At 59.3% G+C, this 24444-nt stretch overlaps 1 protein-coding gene across 5 annotated transcripts in view; it reads left to right on the top strand.

The window, feature by feature from the left end:
• BICRA (BRD4 interacting chromatin remodeling complex associated protein) overlaps positions 1-24444 on the top strand; it is a 79294-nt gene extending 54850 nt beyond the window's left edge. For 4 of the 5 annotated variants that reach the window (XM_067018444.1, XM_059045727.2, XM_067018442.1 and 1 more), the window contains 13 exons: positions 2028-2073; positions 2170-2212; positions 4219-4284; positions 6952-8916; positions 9491-9667; positions 17595-18212; positions 18372-18552; positions 18872-18981; positions 19946-20007; positions 21095-21243; positions 21451-21545; positions 21744-21846; positions 22424-24444. In XM_067018444.1, coding sequence (XP_066874545.1) covers positions 2033-2073; positions 2170-2212; positions 4219-4284; positions 6952-8916; positions 9491-9667; positions 17595-18212; positions 18372-18552; positions 18872-18981; positions 19946-20007; positions 21095-21243; positions 21451-21545; positions 21744-21846; positions 22424-23544 — 4731 coding nt within the window. In that variant the 5' untranslated portion in view covers positions 2028-2032 and the 3' untranslated portion in view covers positions 23545-24444. The remainder of the gene's footprint in view (positions 1-2027; positions 2074-2169; positions 2213-4218; positions 4285-6951; positions 8917-9490; positions 9668-17594; positions 18213-18371; positions 18553-18871; positions 18982-19945; positions 20008-21094; positions 21244-21450; positions 21546-21743; positions 21847-22423) is intronic. The other variant, XM_059045730.2, reaches the window with a different exon arrangement.

Below are 24444 nucleotides of genomic sequence, written 5' to 3'. Positions count from 1 at the left end.
GGAAGAGCCTGGCTCAGCTGCATCCTTCAGCCCCGCCCTCTCCAGCCTGGGCCCCCTGGGTCGAATATTTGGGCCATTCCCCCAGCCTCCATGCCACCTGCAGGCAGGATCTCCCTCCCCGCTTTCCGTCTTCTCCAGATTCTCTGCAGATCCTGCCTTGTCATTCCCTGGCCAGGCCTTGCCCACCTTAGGCTGGTTGGGAAGGGCAGGGGCTCATAGGCCACAGAGCTGGTGACACGGGAAGACTGGGTGTGGGCGGAGATATGAATGAAGCCGGAGAGAGTGTGTTATCTTGCTGCACTGATGCAGCAAGAGCCTTGGAAGGGCCTCTCTGGGGACAGTCCCCGGGGCCAGCTCTAGAGGCAAGGGTGATTGGTGTGTGAGGCTCCGGGGCCGTGTGTTTCTGTTCTAGACTGGGTTTGTTAACCCAGGGCCCGTGAAGTGTGTACGTGTGTGCATACGTGTGTGTGTGTGTCCCATGACACACTTCCCCCTGGGAAAGAACGTGTAACATTTCTGGACCACATGCATGTTTCTGGCAAGAGGGTCTTTTGCTTTCATCAGACTCTCCAAGGTACTGTTCAGAGAAGACCCTGAACTAAGCACGTGGGGTCCCTCCCCGAGATTCTTTATGTCACAGAGCCGTCGAGGGTAACAGGGGCTGTAGCGGCGATCAGGAAGTTCAGAGAATGCCATAGGGGGTTAGGGGTTGTGACCCAGCTGAGCGCACAAGTAAGATTTTGTGTGTGTTTGGCCGGGGGGGCGGCGGGGGCACGACGGTCACCATGTCCTCGGTGAGTTCAGGACCATGCCCCTCCCCCTCCCAAGAAGGAAAAGAGAGGGTAAGAACTCCACGGCCCTGGGCTGGGATTGTGTGTGATTTCCCATCGTGTCCCGTCCGCGTGGCTGGGAGGGAAGGATGCGTGGGCTGATGGGAGGACAGGCGGGTGGGGACTTCCCCGGCGGTGCAGTGGTTAGGGCTCAGTGCTTTCCCTGCCCGGGCCCCGGGCTTCAATCCCTGATCGGAGAACTGAGATCCCGCAAGCCTCTCAGTGCGGCCCAAGAAAGTAAAAAGGCGGAGCGGATGGAAGGATGGGTCAGTGTGTGTGTTTGGAAGACGGGAAAGATGGGTGGTTGGGTGGAAGTTTGGAAAGGTGGGTGCACGGAAGCTTGGTGGGATGTCTGGAGCAGTGGTGGTTGGCGTGGGGGTGGGTGGGCAAACACAGAGAACTTGTGTTCTCGCCTGTAAAACGGGGCACACGGCATCCCTTTCCTGTGGGGGCTGAACAAGCTAACATTTGTGAAACGCTTGGGACAGTGCCTGGCACATGGTAAGCACGAGACAAATGTTAGCCATCCTCATCCTCATCATTCTGACAGGCTCAGCCCGGCTCGGGCGGCTCCTCTGACTAGAGCGCCCGCCCTCCTGGTCCCTCTCCCTCTCTCTTCCCTTCCTTGAGAACCACGCTGCATGTGTCTTCCAGGGGGACCCAGAACCTGGGCCCCTTCATGCCACCTCCCCTCCCTCCCTCCTTCACCCGGTCACGTGTAGGACAGGAGCGCAGGCTTGGGGCCAGACTTCTGGGTTCAGGCCCGGCTCTGCCACCTGCTGGCAGGGAGACAGAGAGCCATGGTCTCAGCTCTTCCTTTTTTTCATCTGCAAAGCGGGGGTGGCAGGACCCACCTCGAGGGATACTGTGGGGATTCAATGAGTTACGTGTGTGAAGCACTTAGCACGGGGCCTGCATGTGATCAGGACTCAGTCTGGGTTGACGTCATCACCATCGTCATCAGATGCTGGGGAGAGAGAGGGAGGAGGAAAAGGCAGCTGTCTGTCTCTGATCAGGAGGTTCTGGTACGGAGGGCACCTGCCCCACCCCTGCCCATGCCCCTAGACTCAAGGGGACAGAAACCCTGACCCCTCCAGGGGTCTTGGCCCCAGCGAATGGGCCTTGCAGGGAGGGTCCTGGCACGCTGCCGACATCTAACTTGTCTCCCTTGCCCTCTTCCCGCCCCGCCCCGTCCAGTGGCGATGGATGATGAGGATGGGAGATGCTTACTAGACGTGATTTGGTGAGTAATGGGCTCCCCACCCCACCCTCCCCCACCCTCTCCCTCCCCTCCCCTGTCCCTCATCTCCTCAAATGTCTCTCCCCTTCTCTCTTTCAGTGACCCTCAGGCCCTCAATGACTTCTTACATGGATCTGAGAAGGTGAGTGCTGGGGCAGGGAGAAGCATCCCCAGGGTAGGGGCCTGTGGAATTGGGATCTGAGAGACACTCCCCCCTGATTCAGTAGACATCTGCCCCTTGCCTTCCATGAGCCCGGCCCCAGGGTTATGGCAGAGAGTGAAAGAGATGGCAAATCCCTGCCCTCACTCCATACACATTTCCTTGGTAAACAAAGCAACCAAGAGCTAATAAAGGTGATGGTGGAAAGCACCATGTAGAGCAGCATAAGAAATAATAATGTCACTTGCACCACAAAAGAGGTTTAAAAGAAAATGAATGGGAGGCGGAGGCAGCGGCTTCTTTAGTTGGTGTGAACCTGAAGGATCAAAGGGAGGTGCCCATGGCGCTCTAGGCAGGGGAAGGACTGGTAGGAAGGTTAGAAAGTTTGAGAAAGAAGGCCAGTGGGGCCGGAATGAAGGGGAAACTAGAAGGTGGTAAGACTGGAGTGGACAAAAATCACCAGGTCATGCAGGGCTTGGAGGACCTAGATTGAGTTCAGACTTTATTCTGAACATGACAGGCAGTTCTGACGGGTTATTAAGCAGGAGAATGCCACATTCTGTTTGCACTCCAGAGAATGGAACAAAGTGGGGGAGAGTGGATGTCTGTTGAGCCATGAGGAGCTGTATCAGTCACCTACAGCTGCATAACAAGTTATCCCATCACTTAGTGACTTAAAACAACATTTGTTAGAGCTCTCAGTTTCTGAGTGTCAGGAACTGGGGAGTGGCTTAGCTGGGTGTCTAGCTCAGTGTCTCCCCTGATTAGCAGTCAGGATGTTGCCTGGAGCCGCTGTCATCTGAGGGCTTGTCTGGGGCTGGAGGATGTGCTTCCACGATGACTCACTGCTGTGGCTGTTGGCTGGAGGCCTCAGCTCCTCACCATGTGGGCCTCCCCATAGGATTGCTTGAGTGTCCTCACAGCACGGCAGCTCGTTCCCCCAGAGCAAGTGACCCAAGGGAGAGAGCCAGGAGGAAGCTCAGTGCCTTTTATGACCTAGTCTCCAAAGTCGCACACTGTCACTTCCGTCATACTGCATTTACTAGAAGCGAGTCACTAAGCCCGCCCACACTCACAGGGAGGGAACGGAGCTCTGTTCCTTGAGAGGGGATGTATCAAATAATTTGTGGAGCGGAGGCGAGTGCCGAGAGGAGGCTGGTGGCCTGGGCCCCAGGGCAGGTGCGGGAGGAGGTGCCAGGCGCTGGCTCTGGGATCCGTCTGGGAGGCAGAATCACTAGACTTGCTGGTGGATTAGATGGTGAGGAAGAAAGAGCATCCAGAATGCCTCCTGGACTTGACCTGAGCAGCTGAGTGGGTGGTGGTACCGTTCTCTGAGACTGGGAGTTCGAGGTGGATTCCAGCAGTCCAAGGGCGGCTACTGGATATACCAGTCTGGGGTTCTGGAAAAAGATCAGCTGGACAGAGAAACTGGGGAGGCTTGGCTGTGGACAGACATTCATTGGGCGCTTAGGGCCTGTTCTAGGCGTTGCCCATGTCTGCGGGAACGAGACAGGTCCCTGTGCTCCCAGACACGGGAACAGCACGCACATCAGGCACCCGGCTGGCAGGGTGTGCCGGGTGCTTGGGCTGGGCAGTGGAAGTAGTGACTTAGTAGGAAGGGACAGACAGTTGTCGGGAGGAGGTGACAAATGTGACAGGCCCTGCCAGATGTGTTACCAAAGACGCTCGAGCAAAGCCATGGAGGCAGGATTCTAGAGTTCAAGGCAGGCGCGTGTCGGGAGAGGCTCGGACTCAGTGCTGGGGTTGCCTCGCGTTTTAATCTTGCAGCCAAGCCCCTTTCTTTGGCGCATCTTTTCTGGAGGCGGAGTTTCCTGTACCCTTCGAATCTCCCCCCCCCCCCGCCAACCCCCCCACCTCGTCTTTGTCTTTTTGTCCCTTGTAACCCTAAATTGGTCTTTGTTCTAGAGGTGGGCCGGCCCACTGCCCAGCTGACCTTTGACCTTGGGTGGGGGCGGGTCTTGTTGCAGCTTGACAGTGATGACCTCCTGGATAATCCCGGGGAGGCCCAAAGTGCCTTCTATGAAGGTCCTGGGGTAAGTGGCCCGGGGGCTCGGGGAGGGCCGTGGGCTCCAGGCATCACCCGAGTTGCCTGTGGTGGCAGCCAGTGGGGGAGGGGAGAAGGGGGTCACGCTCGTCCCCTGAGGCACTGTGCCGGGAGGGGGGCAGGGGGCAGTCACTGAGGAGCAGTGTGGGGTGGAGGTGAGGCCGGAGCTGCTGGACCCCCAGCTGTGCCCTCAGGCCCCTCAGAGAAGGAGGTGCGGCCCTGAGTCCCTGGCCTTGGAGGTCAGCTGCTGCAGAGCTGGTACAGAGGCAGAGGCTGGCTCTGGAGTTCACAGTGGGCAGGACGGGGTGGTGCTCCTGAGGGGCTGTGCGGGGGGGGCTGGGGTGTCCTGTCTCGGCCCAGCCATGGGTGGGGTGTGTGACCTGGGGGCAGGGGATCGACCGTTGTGGACCTCAGTCTCCACCGGGAAGATGAAGGCAGGGGCGATGAGCAAATCCCAGAGCAGGGGACACAGTGGACTTTTATTGAGCACCTACTGTGTGCCGGGCCCGTTACTCAACGCCAGTGGCCCCTCCCTCCTCTTCCTCTTCTGTGGCCTCTCCCCTCCCCGCTTCGCTCGCCATCCAGCTCCCCCCTTTTTCCTCCTCCCCCCTCTTCTCCCTCCCGCTCACCCCCCCTCCGTCTTCATCAACATAATTATCAGTTACTGAATACCTATCACATGCCAGGCCCTTTACGGTAATTTTCATTTAGTCCTCACAACAACCATAGTTAACATTCCAAATAATTTATCTGGCATAATATAAATGACTAAATCCAGAACCCAACAAATAAACATTATGTTCCTGTTATTGCATTTATAGACCAGTAACAATGTGCATTATTCCTATCCGTGCCATCCTCTTTTAATACCCATAACGTCCCAGGTCAGGTTCTCAGCACCTCCTGTATGTGACGTCAGTGAGTGTCTCGACTGTCCTGGGAGGCGGGTTTGGTCATGGCCATTTAGCGGTTAGGAACTCAGAACTGCCTGGTCGTTGGTTGGGGGCTGAGCCGGAGCCCCATCCTGCCAGGCATTGCCCTCCACTCAGCAGCAGGGCGACCCCTTTCCCCGGTCTGGGAGGCAAGGAGGGAGCAGTGCCCACCTCACTGGGCTGTTATTAACAAAAACATGGACAGTAATAATGACAGGAGCAGCGATAGATGATGTTTCTCGCGTGCCAGCCAAGAGCCAGGTACTGCTCTGAGCCCTCCATTTGGATTAACTCAGAATCTTTCAAACTACAGGTGTTGTTTGTTTTTTTAAAAAAAAAAAAATTTTATTTATTTTATTTATTTATTTTTGGCTGCGTTGGGTCTTCGTTGCTGTGCGTGGGCTTTCTCCAGTTGCAGCGAGCGGGGGCTACTCTTCGTTGCGGTGCGCGGGCTTCTCATTGCGGTGGCTTCTCTTGTTGCAGAGCACGGGCTCTAGGCGTGCGGGCTTCAGTAGTTGTGGCTTGCGGGCTCTAGAGCACAGGCTCACTAGTGGCGCATGGGCTTAGTTGCTCCGCAGCATGTGGGATCTTCCCGGACCAGGGCTCGAACCCGTGTCCCCTGCATTGGCAGGCGGATTCTTAACCACTGCGCCACCAGGGAAGCCCCCAAACTACAGGTTTTGACCCATTACCTGGTCAAGTATCAGTGGGTTTTCCACGCCCTTGGCATAATTATTACTTGTGGAGTATTTGCTCAAAAATGCATGCACGTATCGATTACACACTCGTGTCCTGCACTGCCATCCCAGGAAGCATTTAAGAAACATCAGGCTCGGGACTTCCTTGGTGGCGCAGTGGTTGGGAGTCTGCCTGCCGATGCAGGGGACACGGGTTCGGGCCTTGGTCTGGGAAGATCCCCCGTGCCACGGAGCGGCTGGGCCCGTGCGGCACAGCTGCTGAGCCTGTGTGCCACAGCTGCTGGAGCCCGCCCATCTAGAGCCCGCGCTCTGCAGCAGGAGAAGCCACTGCAGTGAGAAGCCCGCGCACCGCGACAAAAACCCACCGCAGCAAGCAAGCAAACAAACAAATAATCAATCAGTCACTCATTCAGGCTCACACTGCACTGGGCGCCAAGTAAGGCTCCCGTCCGGTAGCCGCTGCCGCTGCTGCCTTTAACAGAACCACGATCTTTTATCTGAAACCTTTGGGGCCAGGCTTGTTTTGGAATTCAGGGTTTTTCAGATACTGGAAAGGTGATGCAGAATATGTGTGTGCTGCATGTAACATAACACACTCACTTTTCTGTGGTCAAACTTCAGGTGAGTCACGTTACATGGATGAATTATGCCTTTCCCTCAGAGCATCACCTGAGTTCCGTTCAGGATTTACAGCCTAAAGTTAGCAAAACATTTGCGGTTTTCAGAGCCTTTCGGGTTTTGGAATTGCAGATAAGTATCACGGGCCTGTAGGGCTGTTTGGAGAATGGTTTTTATTACATTCCGCTGACGTGCGCAGATGGGGAAACAGGCTGGATTAAGCAAGCCCCAGGTTGCCCAGCCCAGCCCTGGCAAAGCTGGCATTTGAACCCGGGTCCAGCCACTTCTAGGTGGAAGGTTCTTCCTATCCCTGCCGCCCTGACTCCGAGTGCCCTTTGCTTCCGCGGTGCCGAGCCCGGCCCCTGGCTAACCTCGGCCCTCTCTCCTTCACACCTTACCTGCCTCCAGCTCCACGTGCAAGAAGCTTCTGGCAACCACTTGAACCCAGAGCCCAGCCAGCCGGCCCCCAGCGTGGACCTCGACTTCCTAGAAGATGATATCCTGGGCTCGCCTGCGGCGGGGGGCGGGGGCGGCGGGGGCGCCGACCAGCCCTGTGACATCCTCCAGCAGAGCCTCCAGGAGGCCAACATCACCGAGCAGACACTCGAAGCCGAGGCCGAGCTGGACCTGGGCCCCTTCCAGCTGCCCACCCTGCAGCCTGCGGATGGCGGGGCCGGCCCAGCGGGGACCGGAGGGGCTGCCGCCGTGGCCACGGGGCCCCAGGCCCTCTTCCCGGGTGGCGCTGACCTGCTGGGGCTGCAGGCCCCGCCCACCGTGCTGACCCACCAGGCCCTGGTGCCGCCCCAGGACGTGGTCAGCAAAGCCCTCAGTGTCCAGCCCTTCCTGCAGCCCGTGGGCCTGGGCAACGTGACCCTGCAGCCCATCCCAGGCCTCCAGGGCCTGCCCAACGGCAGCCCCGGGGGCGCCGCGGCGGCTACTCTCGGCCTGGCTCCCATCCAGGTGGTGGGCCAGCCCGTCATGGCCCTCAACCCGCCCACCTCCCAGCTCCTGGCCAAGCAGGTGCCCGTCAGTGGTTATCTGGCCTCGGCAGCTGGCCCTTCCGAGCCAGTGACCCTGGCATCGGCCGGCGTCTCGCCGCAGGGGGCTGGCCTGGTCATCCAGAAGAACCTCCCTGCCGCCGTGGCCACCACACTCAATGGGAACTCGGTGTTCGGAGGGGCGGGAGCCGCCACGGTCGCGGCCAGCGGGGCGCCCTCGGGACAGCCGCTGGCGGTGGCCCCGGGCCTCGGCTCGTCGCCGCTGGTTCCGGCACCCAACGTGATCCTGCACCGCACGCCCACGCCCATCCAGCCCAAGCCTGCCGGCGTGCTGCCCCCCAAGCTCTACCAGCTGACACCCAAGCCGTTCGCCCCCGCGGGCGCCACGCTTACCATCCAGGGCGAGGCAGGGGGCCTCCCGCAGCAGCCCAAGGCCCCCCAGAACCTGACTTTCATGGCGGCGGGCAAGGCCGGCCAGAACGTGGTGCTGTCGGGCTTCCCGGCGCCCGCCCTGCAGGCGAACGTCTTCAAGCAGCCTCCCGCCACCACCACGGGCGCGGCCCCGCCGCAGCCCCCCGGGGCCCTGAGCAAGCCCATGAGCGTGCACCTCCTGAATCAAGGCAGCAGCATCGTCATCCCCGCCCAGCACATGCTGCCGGGCCAGAACCAGTTCTTGCTGCCCGGCACGTCGGCCGTCCAGCTCCCCCAGCCGCTCTCGGCCCTGCCGGCCAACGTGGGCGGGCAGATCCTGGCGGCCGCGGCCCCCCATGCGGGCGGACAGCTCATCGCCAACCCCATCCTCACCAACCAGAACCTGGCGGGCCCGCTGAGCCTGGGCCCCGTGCTGGCCCCCCACTCCGGGGCCCACAGCGCAGCCCACATCCTCTCGGCGGCCCCCATCCAGGTGGGCCAGCCAGCACTCTTCCAGATGCCCGTGTCACTGGCCGCGGGCAGCCTGCCCACACAGAGCCAGCCGGCACCCACCGGCCCCGCCGCCACTACCGTCCTCCAGGGGGTCACCCTGCCCCCCAGCGCCGTGGCTATGCTCAACGCCCCCGACGGTCTGGTGCAGCCTGCCACCCCTGCCGCCGCCGCCGCCGGGGAGGCCGCGCCTGTCCTCGCGGTGCAGGCGGCGCCCCAGGCGTCCCCCGCGGTCAGCACGCCGCTGCCTCTGGGCCTCCAGCAGCCGCAGGCACAGCAACAGCAGCAGCCCGCACAGGGCCCCGCCCCGCAGGCCGCCCCAGCTCAGGCCTCCACCCCCCAGCCCAGCCCAGGCCTGGCGTCCAGCCCGGAGAAGATTGTCCTGGGGCAGCCGCCCTCTGCCGCCACCACGGCCATCCTCACTCAGGACTCCCTGCAGATGTTCCTGCCCCAGGTAACCAGGGCTGCCGGGCAGGGGAGGGGACGGCAAGGGCAAAGGCAGGGGCAGGGGGTGTGTGTGGAGAGGGGCCAAGAGCTGGGACCGGGTGTGGTTGGAAGCAGCGGGAGGGAGGGTCCTGTGGGTTAGGGAGAGCGTCTCAGACACGGCCCCCCTGCTCCAGGTCCCCGAGGAGGAGGCCTGAGCGTGACAGGGCCAACTGACTGACACGGAGACAGACAGACAAGGAGAGTGACTGGCTGACAGACGGCCCACTTGCCGGAGGGTTGGAGAGGGGTCACACAGAGAGTGGCTGAGACATGGACGGACAGATGGGACAGGAGAGATGCACGTTGGGGGGCGGGGGGGGGCTGGAAGACGACTCATGGGACTGACGGTTCCGAGCTGCCCCGAGTTGCGGCCTCCTAGACCCTGGGGCTCCCTCCCCGCCCCCGGCCTTGGTGCCCCCCAGCCGGTTCCCACCACCCGCTGCCCTGGTGCATCAGTGGTGGGGGGTGGGGTGTCAGGGTGGGGAGGCCGCGGGTCCGTCCGTGGGGATGGCCTCTGACCCTGTGCGGGCTGCCTGTTTCAGGAGAGGAGCCAGCAGCCCCTCTCCACAGAGGGCCCCCACCTCTCCGTGCCCGCCTCGGTCATAGTCAGCGCCCCGCCTCCCGCCCAAGACCCAGCCCTGACCACCCCCGTCACCAAAGGAGCCGGCCTTGGCCCTCAGGCCCCCGACAGCCAGGCCTCCCCGGCGCCGGCCCCCCAGGTAGACGAACCCCAGCAGCCTCTGTCCCGGCGCAGACCAGCCCTGCCCCTCGCCCCCCTTCCCCGCTCCCTCCGCTCGCTCCCTGGCTGCCCTGCCTGCCTCTCTGTCTCGCTGGCTTGGGAAACGGTGCTCTCCTTGGCTCCCCAGATGTTTCCTGAGGGTCTCCGGACAGTCATGGATGCTTGAGACCACACTCTAGTCAGGGACACAAGATCCACACAGCAGGAAATGGATTAGGTCCTAGAATGATCATTTTCCTATCTGGATAACTAATATTCAGGTAGCTCACATTTTAAGGAAGATACCAGGAGGTCTAGATCAAAGCCCCCTCTCCTGCTTTCCCTCCCAAGGCAGTTTCTTGCACTCCTTTCCCACGCATAGACAAGCAAAATGACAACTGGATTCCTTCCCTTCCGTTTTTACCAAAGTGATAGCGTACTCTGCATGCATTCTGCTCCTTTCATTATTTAAAAGTTCATCTTGGAGACTGTACTTCATTCTTGCATAGTATTCCATTGTGTGGAGGTACTGTTATTTATTTAAACAGTTGTTGTTGGGAATTTAGGTCACTTTCGGTCTTTAACTGGATGAACAAGGTTGCAAAGAAGAACTCTACATATGTCGCTTTGTAGGATAAGTTCTTTAAAAGGAGATTTCCAGGTCTAAGAGCAACTGTATTTGTAGTTTTGACAGATATTGCCAAATTGCTCTGGAGTATAAATTGGTTTAACAGATTATCAGCAATATATGATCTGTGCCTTTTTGCCCCCACCCTCAGCAATATTGAACTTGGCTGATCAGATAGGTGAAAATAGTATCTTGTTTTGATTTAATATGCATTTTGTTTTACGGTAAATGAGGTGGGACAGGTTTTTATAGATTTAGAGCTATTGTGTTTTCCTTTCTACGGAATTGTCTGTTCATATCCTTGGCCATTTTCAGATTTGGGGTGATGGTCATTTTCTTGTTGATCTGTAGAAACTCTTTACATATTAGAGAAATTAGCCTTTGTCTCATATGAGTCATTAGCACATCAGCATTTGACAGGTTAGGGTGGGCCACCTTTTTATTCTGGAGGGATGGATGTTGTACTCCTTCGAAAAGGACCAGTGGGTAGGTGGATTAGGGTAGGCAGGAAGAGGAGGGAATAACATGAATGAGGTCCAGGAAGGCAGAAATCAGCTGGGCCTTGGCCTTAAACAGCCATGATTTCATTCTCAGGCTCTGCTACTCACCATGTGACTTGAAGCAACTAGTTTCTTCATTCCATCAACAGTTGTTTAGGGAAAGGGGTGCACTACGTATGTGTCAGGCCTTGTGCTAACCCTGGGCGAGTCCCTGTAACTGCCGAGCCTTGATTTCCTCATCTGGAAGATGGGAATAATAGTTTCTTTATAGGTCTGTTAGGACAAGTAAACCAGTTAATATGTGCTTTGCACAGGGTACGCACTCCGTAAATATTTGCTATTATTATTATTATTTTAGCTATTGTGTTTATGGGTCAGTCCAGAGGGACATGGGGCCAGGATGTCCTCAGATCATCTCTACCCAGAGAGCAAAACCAGGCAGGAGTAGGGGAGGGGCGAGGGACCTCCTGGCCCATGAGAGACTCAGGTTGGAAGCACTGTTTCCGGAGTGGTCGGACCGGGCCTGGGCCGCTGGGGCCAAGGGCAGTCCCCTCTGCGTGCCTCGCGAGCTCCCGTCCTCAGCTGGAACGTGGGGCTGGTAGGAGCCTTTTTTCCGAGTGCTGTGGTTGAGAGCCAGGCCAGGACACGTGTACGCTGCCACTTTAATGTTGTGCACCCTGCAGGTGCTTGTCTAGGCTCGCTCCTTGGGTGACCAACCAGCCCAGTTTACCCAGTACCGAGGAGGATCTCGGGAGACGGGACTTTCAGTTTTAAAACTGAGACGGTCCCGGACAGACCAGGACAAGTCGGTCACCTTCCCGACTCCTCCCGGCCCTCCCTTGCCACCTTCCCTGCTTTGCATTTCTCCATAGCACTGACCACCCTCTGACCAGGCTGCCTGTTTTCCCTGTTTCCTGTCTCCACTATAACGTAAATGCCTCTCTGTAACACATGCGTACTCTCCACTATAACGTAAAGTCCACGAGGCAGAGAGTTGTGTGCGTTCAGGTCCTGCCGTCTCCCCAGCGCCCCGAACAGTGCCTGGCCTGCAGCAGACGCTTGGTGGGCATTTGTAAAATAAATGAATGGAGGAAGGAACCCAGCCACACGTATGAGCACCCGCCCGTTGCTGAGCACCCCTCGGCGAGAGCAAAGGGAGAGCCATTACCGATGGGCACTGGGGGTGCCTTGGAAAACCACTGTCCCGGAGGGTTGTTGTTAGGAGAGCTTAGGAACAGGGACTCTGCTCCCGACCCTGTCACTTAGCAGGCTCTGTGACCTCCGCCAAGTCCCTTACCGCTCTGTGCCTCAATTTCCTGACCTGTCAAATAAGGATGATGATAACGGCATCTACTTCATAGGCTGTTGTGAGGGATAAGTAATGTATGTAAAGTGCTTGAACAGGGCCGGGCATGTTGAAAGTCCCGCAAGCGTGAAAGAAGCCGGGTGAATTTTCCACAAAGGGCCAATAGGAAACATTTTAGGCTTTGCAGGTCTCTGTCATCATAGCCTAGCAGCAGTTCTAGATCTAGATTCTAGATAAATGAATGAGCATGGACGTGTTCCAATAAAACCTTATTTATGGACACTGAGGTTTGAATCCCCTGTCAGTGTCGCAAGTCAGGAAATCTTCTTCTTTTGACTTCTTTTCAACCATTGAAAAATGTAAAAACGATTCTTAGCTTGCGGGTCATACAGAATGGTCGGCTAAGCGGGTGGCAGGCCAGGTTTGGCCTCTGGGCCATAGTTTGCCAACCCTTTTGATGTCTTCATTTCGTTACGTAGACACACAAGGCTCCGTTTATTCAGTCCCCTGTTCATGAATACTTACGGTGGTTTCCCGTGAAGTTGGTAACAAACCACACTCCCCTACCTGTTCTTGTATCGGGCTTTGCACACGCATGAGAATACGCATGGGGTAAATTTCTAGAAATAGAATTTCTGGAACAGAGGGTATACAGTCAGCCCTCCACATCCACAGGTTCTGCATCCGCAGATTCAGCCAACTGCAGGTCAGAAATACTCGGGGAAGAATATTCCAGAAAAAGCAAAATTGAATTTGCTGCTCTCAGACAGCTGCTTACATAGCATTTACATTGTATTAGATATTATAAGCAATCTAGAGATGATTTAAAATGTACGAGAGGATGTGCAGAGGTTATATGCAAACACTGTGCCATTTATATAAGGGACTTGAGCATCCTTGGATTTTGGTATCCGAGGGAGTCCTGGAGTCAGTCCCCATGGATACAGAGGGTTGACTGTAAGTGCTTCCCAAGCATGTTATGGGCCAAACCAGTTGCTCCTCTATGAGGTCTGTGCCAGCGAAGGCCTTTTCCCACAGCTTCCTCAACCCCAGGTCAGCAGCCAGGCGGAAAAATGCGCTCCTCCTCCTGTGCTTCTCTCTCATTCTCTGCGGCAATCGAGCATCTTCCCATCTCCTCACGGGCAGTTGGAATCTCTCAGTAAACAGTCCACTCATGTGGGAGCTTAAAAAAAAAGTGATTATAAAAATAATTTCATGCTTCTTTAGAGAATTTAGAAAATACAGAAAAGAACCAAGAAGAAAAACAAATCAACCATAATACCAGCATGCAGAAGCCACTGGTAACATTTTGGGGATGACGTTTCCTTTTGGCCTTGCTTTTTGTTCTTCCCATCCATTTAAAACATTTGTCCTTTTGACATTAGGTATTATAGTCACATGGTTCAATCCTGAAAAAGCTTTTTTTTTTTTTTTTTTGCGGTACGCGAGCCTCTCACCGTCGTGGTCTCTCCCGTTGCGGAGCACAGGCTCCGGACACGCAGGCTCAGCGGCCACGGCTCACGGGCCCAGCCGCTCCGCGGCACGTGGGATCCACCCGGACCGGGGCACGAACCCGCGTCCCCTGCATCGGCAGGCGGACTCCCAACCACTGCGCCACCAGGAAAGCCTGAAAAAGCATTTTTAAAGTACGGGGAAAAGCATCCCACCCCATGCCTGCATTCCCAGCCCCCGGCCCTTCCCTATAGCCTCAGCACTTACTTTTTGTATCTCCTTCCAGCTCTGTGTATATACAGCCTCGTGCAAATATGGGTTTACATTTCTGTCTCTGCAGCAGGTAGCACATTATCCGCTTACTTGGGCAGTGCATGAGGAGTTTCCTTGGCCCTTTGTTACAGTGGAGAAGTGTTCCTCTGTACAGATAGGGATGGACGAGCATTCATCCCCAGAAGTGCTGTCCTGATGCGCGATAGACCACGTTCAGGCTCTGGTCCTCCACACAGAGCTGCAGTAAACAACTCCTCCACCTGTCATTTCCCACATGTGCAGGCATATCTCTCTGGTCACTTCCCGGAAGCCTGTTTGCTGGTTCAAAGCACAGGTGCACTTAGAATTTGCACAGCTGCTGCTAAATTGCATTCCTCTGAGGCTGTAGCAAATGGTGCCAGTTTAGACCCCCAAAGGCAATGCACGAGTGTCTTTATGAGACATACGGCTTATTCCTAATGCGATGCCTGGACATGGTTCCATAGGGCGTTTTGATTTGCGTCTCTCTTATTACAAGTGAGGTTGAACATCTCTTGAAATATTTCAGCCTCTTGTGTTTCTTTTTCTGCGCACTGTCTCATCATCTCCTTTGCCCCTTTTTTCTCACTGCTTGTTATTCTTTGTGATTTCTAGAGGCTCTTTGTATGTGAGAGAGATGAGCTTTGTCTAGGCTATGAGTTGCAACTCTTTCCCCCAGTATGTCATTTGGCTTTTGACTTGGTTTTGGGGGAGTGTGTGAGTATTTATCTCTGTATTTTTAATGAGGATGAGATTCTTTCTTTAATTTTTAAACTTTTTTGCTTACTTTTAAACTTTTCTTTCTTTCTTTCGTTTTTTTTTTTTTTTTTTTTTGGCTGCACCATGGCGGCTTGCAGGATCTTAGTTCGCCAATCAGGGATTGAACCCGTGCCCTTGGTAGTGAAAGTGCGGAGTCTTAACCACTGGACTGCCAGGGAATTCCCTAAACTTTTCATTTTAAAATCATTTCAAACATACAGCAAATTTATAAGACTAAGTACATGGGAATAATACTCGTGAGAGTTTACTCTCTGGCCAGATGTATTAGTTGTCTATTGCTGTGTAACAAATTACCCCCCCCCCCCCCCCCCCCCCCCCCGCCAAATGTAGCGGCTTGAAACAACAGACATTAACTTATCTCACATGGTTTCTAAGGATCAGGAATTGGAAGCAGATTAACTGGAAGGTCCTGGCTAGTGATCTCTTGGGTGATTCTAGTCAAGGTATCAACCAGGACTGCAGTGATATGAGGGCTTGACCCGGCTGGAGAATCTGCTTCCAAGATGGTGCACTCGTGCAACTGCTGGCAGGAGGGGGGGCCTGTGTAGAGACAACTGAGGCTGTGGCCTCTCCGAAGGGCAGCTCATAACATGCTGTACAGTTGGCTTCCCCCAATTGCCTGATCCAACAGAAAGAGATCACCCAGGATAGAAGCCACAGTCTTCTTTATAGTATAACCTAATCTTGGAAGTGACGTGTGGTCACTTCTCCTGAGTTCTTTTGGCCACTTTTGACCAGAGACCAACCCTGATACCGTGTGGGAGACTGAATACAAGGAGGAGGGGATCGCTGGGGGCCGTCTCAGAATCTGGCTGCCCCGCCACATTTACCCACTGTAAATATCTGGCTGCGTTCGCTCTAGCTGTAGCCCTCTCAGCATGTATACATTTCTTTTTTCCTGACTCATTTGAGGGTAAATTGCAGACATCATGCTTCTTTACCCCTTAATATTTTAGCATAGTATTTCAGCCCTTGAGAATAAGAGCATTCTCTTATTCGATCACAGAAGAGTTATCGAATTCCGCAAATCTAGCCGTGAGACCGTACGGTTATCAAATCCACTGTCCATGATGCAGTCTAGCCAGTTGTCCGGTGATCGTGTCATGGATCATTTTCCTTATCTCACTTAGCATCTGGCACATCTGTGTTGCCACTTCACCAAGCCCTGGGAAGCCTGTGCTTGGTGGCGGGGGCGGGGGGAGTGTCTAGTGGGACGGCTCCCTTCACCCTTACTCACTTTAGCTACTCACCTGCTGCTGCCATTGGGTTTCTTCTCCTACCTTCTCTATTGCAAATAGTCCCACAGTGGCCAGCCCCGTGAGCATGCGCCTGAATGCTCCTTACCACAGATTCCTGGAGGGGGGATTACCAGGTCAACTCGAGGATCTTTCAGAACCACCAGATCAAACCGCCTTCCAGAGCGTTGTCCAGGTGACAATCTCACCAGCCCCTTGAGAGCCAAGGTCCAAGCTTCTGACACCTCCTTAGAGGTGGCAAGCCTTTGGGGACATAAGAGAGTGGTTGATAGGTTTAGTTGGTGTAACTTTGAATTGCCAGAAGTTATTCAGGGTCAAGCTTGGAGGCTTAAAGCAAGCCATAACTCCGGAATTGTCAGTTGGCCCACTTTGGAGGCTTGAAGGAAAGAGCCCGAGCTTTGGAGCGTGGCAGCCATGGGTGGCCTTGGGCAAGTCCCCTGAGCCCTCTGAGCATGAGTCCTCCTTGCTCAGCTTGGAAGTCACTCACTGGGTGGTGTAGATAAGCCAGGGAGACGAGGAGCACCTGTCCGAGACTCGACCAGTAATCTTGGCTCCCTGGCCTCAATTTTTCTCATCTGTGAAATGGGTCCAATATCATCACAGCTCTCGGGACCGTGGAGAGACCACATGCGTGGGTACAAGCTCCCAGCCGTGCACTCTGGATCCGTGTGCACCGTGGGGGGTACGGTGAGCAGAAAGGCGCCGCCAGCTCAGTGTCAGGTCCCCGGGTGGTGCTGGCTGGTTCAACAGTAGCTGCCGAGGTGATGGTTCTTGGGGAGGTGACCTCTGAGGGAAGAGAGTGCAGAGGGCTAAGGCGCTCTGGCTGAGGTGTGTTGTAGGCGAGGTCACTGTACGTGTTACAGAACTAGTGCCCGGATTGCGTGTGCAAGTCTGACACATGCGTGTGCCCACGCGTGCGCACACACACGCACGCCCGTACCTGCAGGCTCACGTGGCTCCCAGGTAGGCGTGCAGCACGGCCACCCAGGCACACGGAGGCAGCGGCCACGGACACTTAGAAGGGGACCCATAACTCCTGGGCTGGTGTCCGGAGGGGCCTGACCCTGACCCTCAGTTTCAGTCCTTACCCCTGCCTCCCTGGATCCCCTAGTCCCCAGCCGTGCCCTCCTCGGCCGTCAGCCCCGCGCCCCAGTACGCAGCCGCAGTGTCTGCGCTGGCATCTGTTTTCCTGGGTTAGCTGGACGGTGGGGCCGGGCCGGCGGCTGGAACGCTGCCCCCGCCTGGCCGCCTCCCTTCCCCTTGCTGCTGTGCTCGCGCGTCCCGGCCCCCGCCTACCCGCTGGGCAGCTGGTGTGGTGCCCCCGCCGCCGCCACCGCTTCCTACGCTGCTACCCCCAAAGCCTGCAGAGCTCGCCTTCATGGGGGGGGGGACTGGGGGCGGCACATGGGGAGGGGGGTGAGGTCGGAGGGCAGAGGTGTGTGGGGGGGTGGATGGAAGGGGGAGGTGGGGACAGACGGTGTGGGGGAAGGTGGGGGGCGGGTTGAGGGAAGGAGGTAGGTGGATGTGTGAGGGCTGGAGGGGGACGGGTGGAGCGGTGAGGCGGGAAGGGTGGTGGGGTCCTTTCAGGACAAGGGGTGGCTAAGAAGGGGGGGCTTCTGGTGGGAGCGGCCGGGGTCCCCAGTGTCTTGGGGCAACGGGAGCCAAGGCTGGTTCTGACCCCCGCCCCCTCCCCTCTCCCTCCCTCCCCTGCCCAGATCCCAGCGGCGGCTCCGCTGAAGGGCCCAGGCCCCTCCTCCTCCCCATCACTACCTCACCAGGCCCCTCTGGGAGACAGCCCTCACCTGCCCTCCCCACACCCCCCGCGGCCCCCTTCCCGCCCGCCCTCCCGCCCCCACTCGCGCCCCCCTTCGCAGCCCCAGAGCTTGTCCCGCCCGCCCTCAGAGCCCGCCCTGCACCCTTGCCCTCCGCCCCAGGCCCCCCCCACCCTGCCTAGCATCTTTGTCATCCAGAACCAGCTGGGCGTCCCCCCACCTGTGAGCACGCCGGCCCCCCCTGCCCCAGGCCCACCGCAGCCCCCTCTGCGACCCCCATCCCAGCCCTTGGAGGGGCCGCTGGCCCCAGCCTCCACCTCCTCTGTCGTGGCCTCCTCCTCCGAGACGTCCTCCAGGCTGCCAGCCCCCACGCCGCCTGACTTCCAGCTCCAGTTCCCCCCTGGCCAGGGGCCCCACAAGTCCCCCACGCCCCCTCCGACCCTCCACCTGGTCCCCGAGCCCGCAGCGCCCCCGCCCCCGCCTCCTCGGACCTTCCAGATGGTGGCCACCCCCTTCCCGGCGCTGCCCCAGCCGAAGGCTCTTCTCGAGAGATTTCACCAGGTAATCGGAGGCAGGGACCGGCCCCCCGCCCGCCCCGCCCGCCCCTTCAGTCCCATTGGAGCCCCTGGCACTTCATGGCTTTGTCTTCGCCCCCAGCCCTGGTTCCTGGCCGCCCCCACTCCTAGCGTGTGCCCCCCAGCCACCTGTCGCCCTCCTCAGGTGCCGTCCGGAATCATTCTCCAGAGCAAGGCTGTGGGCGCCCCCGCCGCCCCGCAGACCTCCGCCAGCCTGGGGCCCCTCGGCAGCCCCACCGCCTCAGGGCTGGTCAGCGGGCAGGCCCCATCTGGGACCTCCACCGCCCCCAGCCATGCCCCGGCCCCGGCGCCCGTGGCCACTGCAGGTAGGGGAGAGGTGGCCCACGCACGAGAGCTGGGGGGCCCGAAGGTGGGTGGGTGGGAGGGGGGCTGAGGGCCGGGGAGGATGGGTTAGGGCAGAGCCTGGGGGCGTGAGCCCAAGGGGTCACCCCGACCTCCCGGGACAGGGAAGGTGGGAGGAGGAAGGGCCGTCTCTCCAGATGTCCCTCCAGGGGGCACTCCCTGCAGGGCTGACACAGCCACCGAAGCCAAAGAAGCAGAGAAGTGAGGGGTGCAGGGTCGCGTCTTCGGAGGCGCCTTCGTGCCAGCGACCCCTGAGCCCTGTCTGCCCCACCTCGCCCCCAGGTCTCCCTCCTCTGCTTCCCGCCGAGAGCAAAGCCTTTGCCAGCAACCTCCCGACCCTGACTGTGGCCAAGGCCGCTGCATCTGGGCCAGGGAAGTCCTCCGGGCTGCAGGTAAGGGGCCGCCAGAGTGGAGGGCTAGGGCCCGAGCGACTTCGCCGGGAAACCGGGACGGGGGCCGGAGGGGCAGGGGGTGCTGACCGGCAGACAGAGACGAGCAGATGAGACGCAGCCTGGCGATGGGTGAGGCACCTGGACGGTCTGGGCGGGGCACGGGAGACGGAGATAGTTGGACAGAGACCCCTCCCGGACACCAAAAGGACAGGGTGATGATAAGAGAGGTGGCTTGAGTGAGAACCCAGACAGTCACTGGGGACTGGAGCAGGTGAGCGCTTGACTGTAGGAGGAGGGGCTGCATGGGCTCCCGACAGGTGGGGTGAGACCCTAGACGGAGGGGCGGGGCGGGGTGGGCAGTGAGACGCTGAGTCGGACGGGGGCAGTGGAGATGCGGGGGCAGGTTGCGGGGGGGGGGGGTTGGGGAACTAGGATAGTGGTGCCCAGACCGGAGGGGCGAGGCAGTGGGCGGGGTCGCGGGGAGACCGAGGCGGAGACCAAGATTCGAAAGAGCTTGAGAGGGAAGACCGCGCGTGAGCAAGGGAAGTCCAGAGAGAGGTTTAGGCAAAATGAGAAGCGTCTGTGCAAATCAGATGCCGGACAAGGGACGAGGGAAGCAAGGGCCGTTTGGTGGGCGGGGAGGGAGACGCCAGGCGGAGGCCGAGAGACCCAGGCCGGATACGGGGCTGGAGGGGACCCAGGCAGAGGGCGCCGAGGGCGCGAGCCTACCTGTCACCCTCTCCTCACCGTGTACCGCCCCTGGATCCAGCCCGGGTCTTCCCCGCAGGTTGAATGTGAGGGGCAGGGCGTCCTGCAGCTGGGACCAGGACCCCATCCCGGGCGACGTCGGCCCCCTCCCATCTTTGTCCCGGGCTGGGGGCTAGAGAGGGTCAGGCTGCCAAGGGAAGGCTCCTCCGCTGCAGTACCTCTCACTGGCCTCTTCCCCCCCCCCCCCACCCCGCAGTATGAGAGCAAGTTGAGCAGCCTGAAGAAACCACCTCCCCTTCAGCCCAGCAAAGAAGCCTGGTGAGTTCGGTGCCCGGTCCTTGAGCCTCCCCACCCCGTGCTGTCCCTCCACTTCTCATCAGCCCTGTGGTTTGGGCAGTGCCATTTCCCAGCTTCCCCCCTCTAGGAAGTGGGGTGGGAATAGTAGTGATAATAGGGTGATGGGTGAGGATTCGGTGAGGCTGGATTAGGAGCATTCATGAGCCGGCTAGGCTGCTGGCTTCAAGAGGGAGGGATTCGGCGTGACTTGGTCACCTCTGCACCCCCAGCATCTCAAACAGGCCTGGGGCAGGCAGCGCTTCTTATCAGGGGCTGGGTGATGAGCGTTTGGGCGGGTGAATAGACGGACGGGTGGCGATCAGACTGGTGCGTGCGTGGCTGATCCGATGTTTGGGTGGATAGGCGGCGTGCCTGCGTTCTGTCCCCCTCTTCTGCCCTCCTTCCACTGAGTGTTGGTCGTGTCGGTCCTCATACAGTACCCAGTCCTGTGCCAGGCCGGGTCTGTGGTGTGCGGGGGCTGCTGGTCTAGAGCACAGGGTACAGCCAGGCATGTCTGGTGGGACATTATGTCTGGTGTATTACGTACATCCGTACATAATGTTTACGTGCTGGGCAAGAAAACAGCGCATTGAGAGAACAGGATCTTATCAACCAACCGACCAGGGGCCCCACCTCCCTGCCCGCCTCCCCAAGCCTGCTGCTGGGTCAGAGGCAGAGCGGGGACATGCTGACCCCAGGTGGCAGGAGACGGTATTGCATGGAGGCTGAGTCTCAAGCTCTGGCCTCTGACTCCCAGCGCTTCCTCTTCCTCGCTGTAGGTGCCTTGGGTCAGGGACTTCACCTTTGTGAACCCCAGTTTCCTCACCTGTAAAATGGGCATAATGATAGAGCCTGCTGCCTTTGGTTGTGCCCAGAGATGCACTGAGGCAGAACAGGCACGTTCGGCACCCGTTAACACGCACTCCCCCAGCGTTCCTTTCCGTGCCCCGTCGTTTTCTGCCTTGTGGCCTGGGGCTCAGGGTCCAGGATCTGCTGTCTCCTGGCCTCACCACCAGCTCGGTGTGTGTGTGTATGTGTGTGTGTGTGTGGTGTCCTCCCCACCCCTCAGCTTCCTGGAGCATTTGCACAAACATCAGGGCTCCGTCCTGCACCCTGACTACAAGACGGCCTTTCCCTCCTTTGAGGACGCCCTGCATCGCCTCCTGCCCTACCACGTCTACCAGGGTGCCCTGCCCTCCCCCAACGACTACCACAAAGGTGAGGCCTCCCCTGGGACTCTCCCCACCCTGTCCCCGGCGTGTGGAGGCGGGTGGTGAGGACTGAAGAGGGTGCCAAGGAGCAGATGCTAGTGCAACTCTGCACGCGCCCTTGACTGTGGGTCAGGATGCGCCCAGCTCCGTGCGCATCCGCGGGTCCCTAGGTCCCCAACATCTGGGCCTCCGGACCCCTTCTCTTCCTCCACAGTGGACGAGGAGTTTGAGACGGTCTCCACGCAGCTGCTGAAACGCACCCAGGCCATGCTCAATAAATACCGCCTCCTGCTCTTGGAGGAGTCCCGGGTAGGGTGGCCGTCACCTTCTTCCCCGGGGGACCCTGCCCCTTTCCCCTCACCGCCTCTGGGCAAGAAGAGGGAGGGGGGCTGGGTGGGGTCACAAGGACAGTTTGGAATGTGTTGCCATCCGTGCCGCTTGCTCGCGTCCCCTCCCCCACCTCACCTCTTCACTTGCGCATCTTGTCTTCTCTCCCCCCCCCCCCAGAGGGTGAGCCCCTCAGCGGAGATGGTAATGATCGACCGAATGTTCATTCAGGAGGAAAAGACCACGCTGGCCTTGGACAAGCAGCTGGCCAAGGAGAAGCCTGGTGAGAGGGGAGAGAGGCGGGGTCCCCCACTCCTACCCGCGTAGTGTCCAGTGCCAGAGCCGCCGAATTAGACTTGGGGCGGGAGCGGGGTGCGTGGCCTTACCTCACCCCACCACTGGGCGGCGCCCGAGCCCCGCCTTCCTGCCGAGTGCTCCCGGCTCTGAAACCACAGAAAGCTGAGTTCATGTTCCTCTTCCTCCGTCACCGTGTGTGCATTTCACCTCCTCGATCCTGGCCTGGATGGAGGGAACATTCTGCCACCCCCGGGGGATAGAAAAGCGGGGGAGCAGAGCCAGGACTGGGGTGAAGCAAGCAAGGTGCCTGGGTTGCAGAAGTTAAGGTGGCGTCCACTCTCCGGTGCTGACCTGTGCTTGCGCACCGGGGGGGGGGGGACTTGGGAATTGGGCAAAGGGTCCTACCTCGCAGTATGTCCTTAGGACTTGATGGGTCAAGGGCTTAGCCCCGGGCCTGGCAGGTAGTAGGCGCCCAGTGTACGCCGGCTCCTCTCAGCTCTGCTCTGCAGGCGCCTCGTGCTTTCCCTAACCCCCTGGGTCTTCTCGGCCCCCTTCTCCTGCAGATGAGTATGTGTCTTCCTCGCGTTCTCTCGGCCTCCCCATCGCCGCCTCTTCCGAGGGACACCGGCTCCCCAGCCACGGCCCATCACCGTCCTCAGCGTCTGGGGCCCCGACCCAACCCCCTCTGCACCTGCCCACCAAGCTGGTGATCCGGCACGGTGGGGCGGGCGGCTCCGCTTCCGTGAGCTGGGCCCGGGCGTCCTCCTCCTCCCTGTCCTCGTCCTCCTTGTCCTCCGCTGCCTCCTCCCTGGACGCCGACGAGGACGGCCCGATGCCTTCCCGTAACCGCCCGCCCATCAAGACCTATGAGGCCCGGAGCCGCATCGGCCTCAAGCTCAAGATCAAACAGGAAGCCGGACTCAGCAAGGTCGTCCACAACACAGCCCTGGACCCGGTGCACCAGACCCCGCCGCCGCCCCCCGCCGCCCTGAAGGCGGCCGAGCCCCCGCCCCGGCCCCCGCCGCCGCCCCCCGCCACCGGCCACATGAACGGCACGGTGGACCACCCGCCGCCGCCGGCCGCCGCCGACCGCAAGCCGCCGCCGCCGGCGCCCCACTGCCCGCGCCTGCCCCTGCGCAAGACCTACCGCGAGAACGTGGAGGCCCCGGGCGGCGGGGCGGCCGAGGCGGCGGCGGCGGCGGCGGCGGCGGGCAGAGCCCGGGGTGGCAGCCCGGCCCCGCTGCCCGCCAAAGTGGACGAGGCCACGAGCGGGCTCATCCGCGAGCTGGCGGCGGTGGAGGACGAGCTGTACCAGCGCATGCTGAAGGGCGCCCCGGCCGAGCCCGCGGCCAGCGCCGGGCAGGGCAGCGGCAGCCGGGAGCCCGGCTGGGAGGCGCCCCCGCTGCCCCCGGCCAAGCGGCGCAAGTCCGAGTCGCCCGACGTGGACCAGGCCAGCTTCTCCAGCGACAGCCCGCAGGACGACACGCTCACGGAGCACCTCCAGAGCGCCATCGACAGCATCCTGAACCTCCAGCAGGCCCCCGGCCGGACGCCCGCTCCCCCGTACCCACACGCCGCCCCGGCGGCCGTCACGCCCGCCTCCCCGACGCCCCTGCACAGGCCGGAGGCCTACCCGCCCTCCAGTCACAACGGTGGCCTCGGCGCCAGGACGTTGAACAGATAACACCGGGCTGGTCTTCCCTTCCCTGTCCCCTCGCTCCGCAGGGACGCCGCGGGGAGGGGGGAGGGGGGAGGGGGGCAGCCGGGCGGGCGTCCGACCTCAGCCTCCTGGGGAACACGAGCCGGGGACCCCTTGAGTTTTTCTTGCCTAAGTTATTTGAGTCACAAAGGCCTCGTCCCCCGCCTCCTGCTTCCGCCGGGTTGTTGGGTGGGGGCCGTGGATTTCGGGGAGGGGCTGTAATGTAAACTGTCCCCCTGCCAAAGGAGGGGGAAATCCTGGTGTGTCGTTTCCTATTTCTTCCCATTACCTGCCCACTCCGCCCCTCCACCGGGGGACACGTGCGCTTTTGCCAGGGATGAGGGCTTCCTGGTTGTCCCCGCTGCTCACGCGTCTCCGGGTACCGGGCCTGTCCGTGCGGCTTCACGGATCCCTGCGTGGAGGGCGCTCAGAGCCGGCAGGGTCCTTGCGAGCTGCGCTCAGCCTCTCGCCACCGCCCCCCACAGGCCGAGAGAGGAAACGCACGGGAGGGGCGGCGTGAGCCTGCATGCGGGGACCCCCAGCTGGGAGCGCTGTGCCCGCGGGCGGCTGTGTCCCATCCATGTGTGTGCGCCCCGCTCCGTGTCCTATGTCCCTCTGTGTGCGCTCGAATGAGAACGAGAGATTGCGAAGCCTCCAGTCCCTCGACCGAAATCCGAGCACCTCCAAAACAGGAAACCGGGGTCTTCCTCCCCGCCCCCCCCCCAGCCACCCACGCCAGATTTCGAAATCTTGGAGACAAAACTAGTACTGTAAGATAAATTTTTTTGTACTGTATTTATTGTGTATAACGATTTTTTTAAAGGAGAATTCTGTACATTTAGAACTCTTGTAAATTAAAAAACGATCCTTTTTTTTAAAACTGTA

Source organism: Kogia breviceps, chromosome 18 (genome assembly GCF_026419965.1).
Source record: "Kogia breviceps isolate mKogBre1 chromosome 18, mKogBre1 haplotype 1, whole genome shotgun sequence".
Taxonomy (NCBI): domain Eukaryota; kingdom Metazoa; phylum Chordata; class Mammalia; order Artiodactyla; family Physeteridae; genus Kogia; species Kogia breviceps.
The sequence above is the reverse complement of the archived record's forward strand: the minus strand, read 5'-3'. Positions and strand labels throughout refer to the sequence as shown.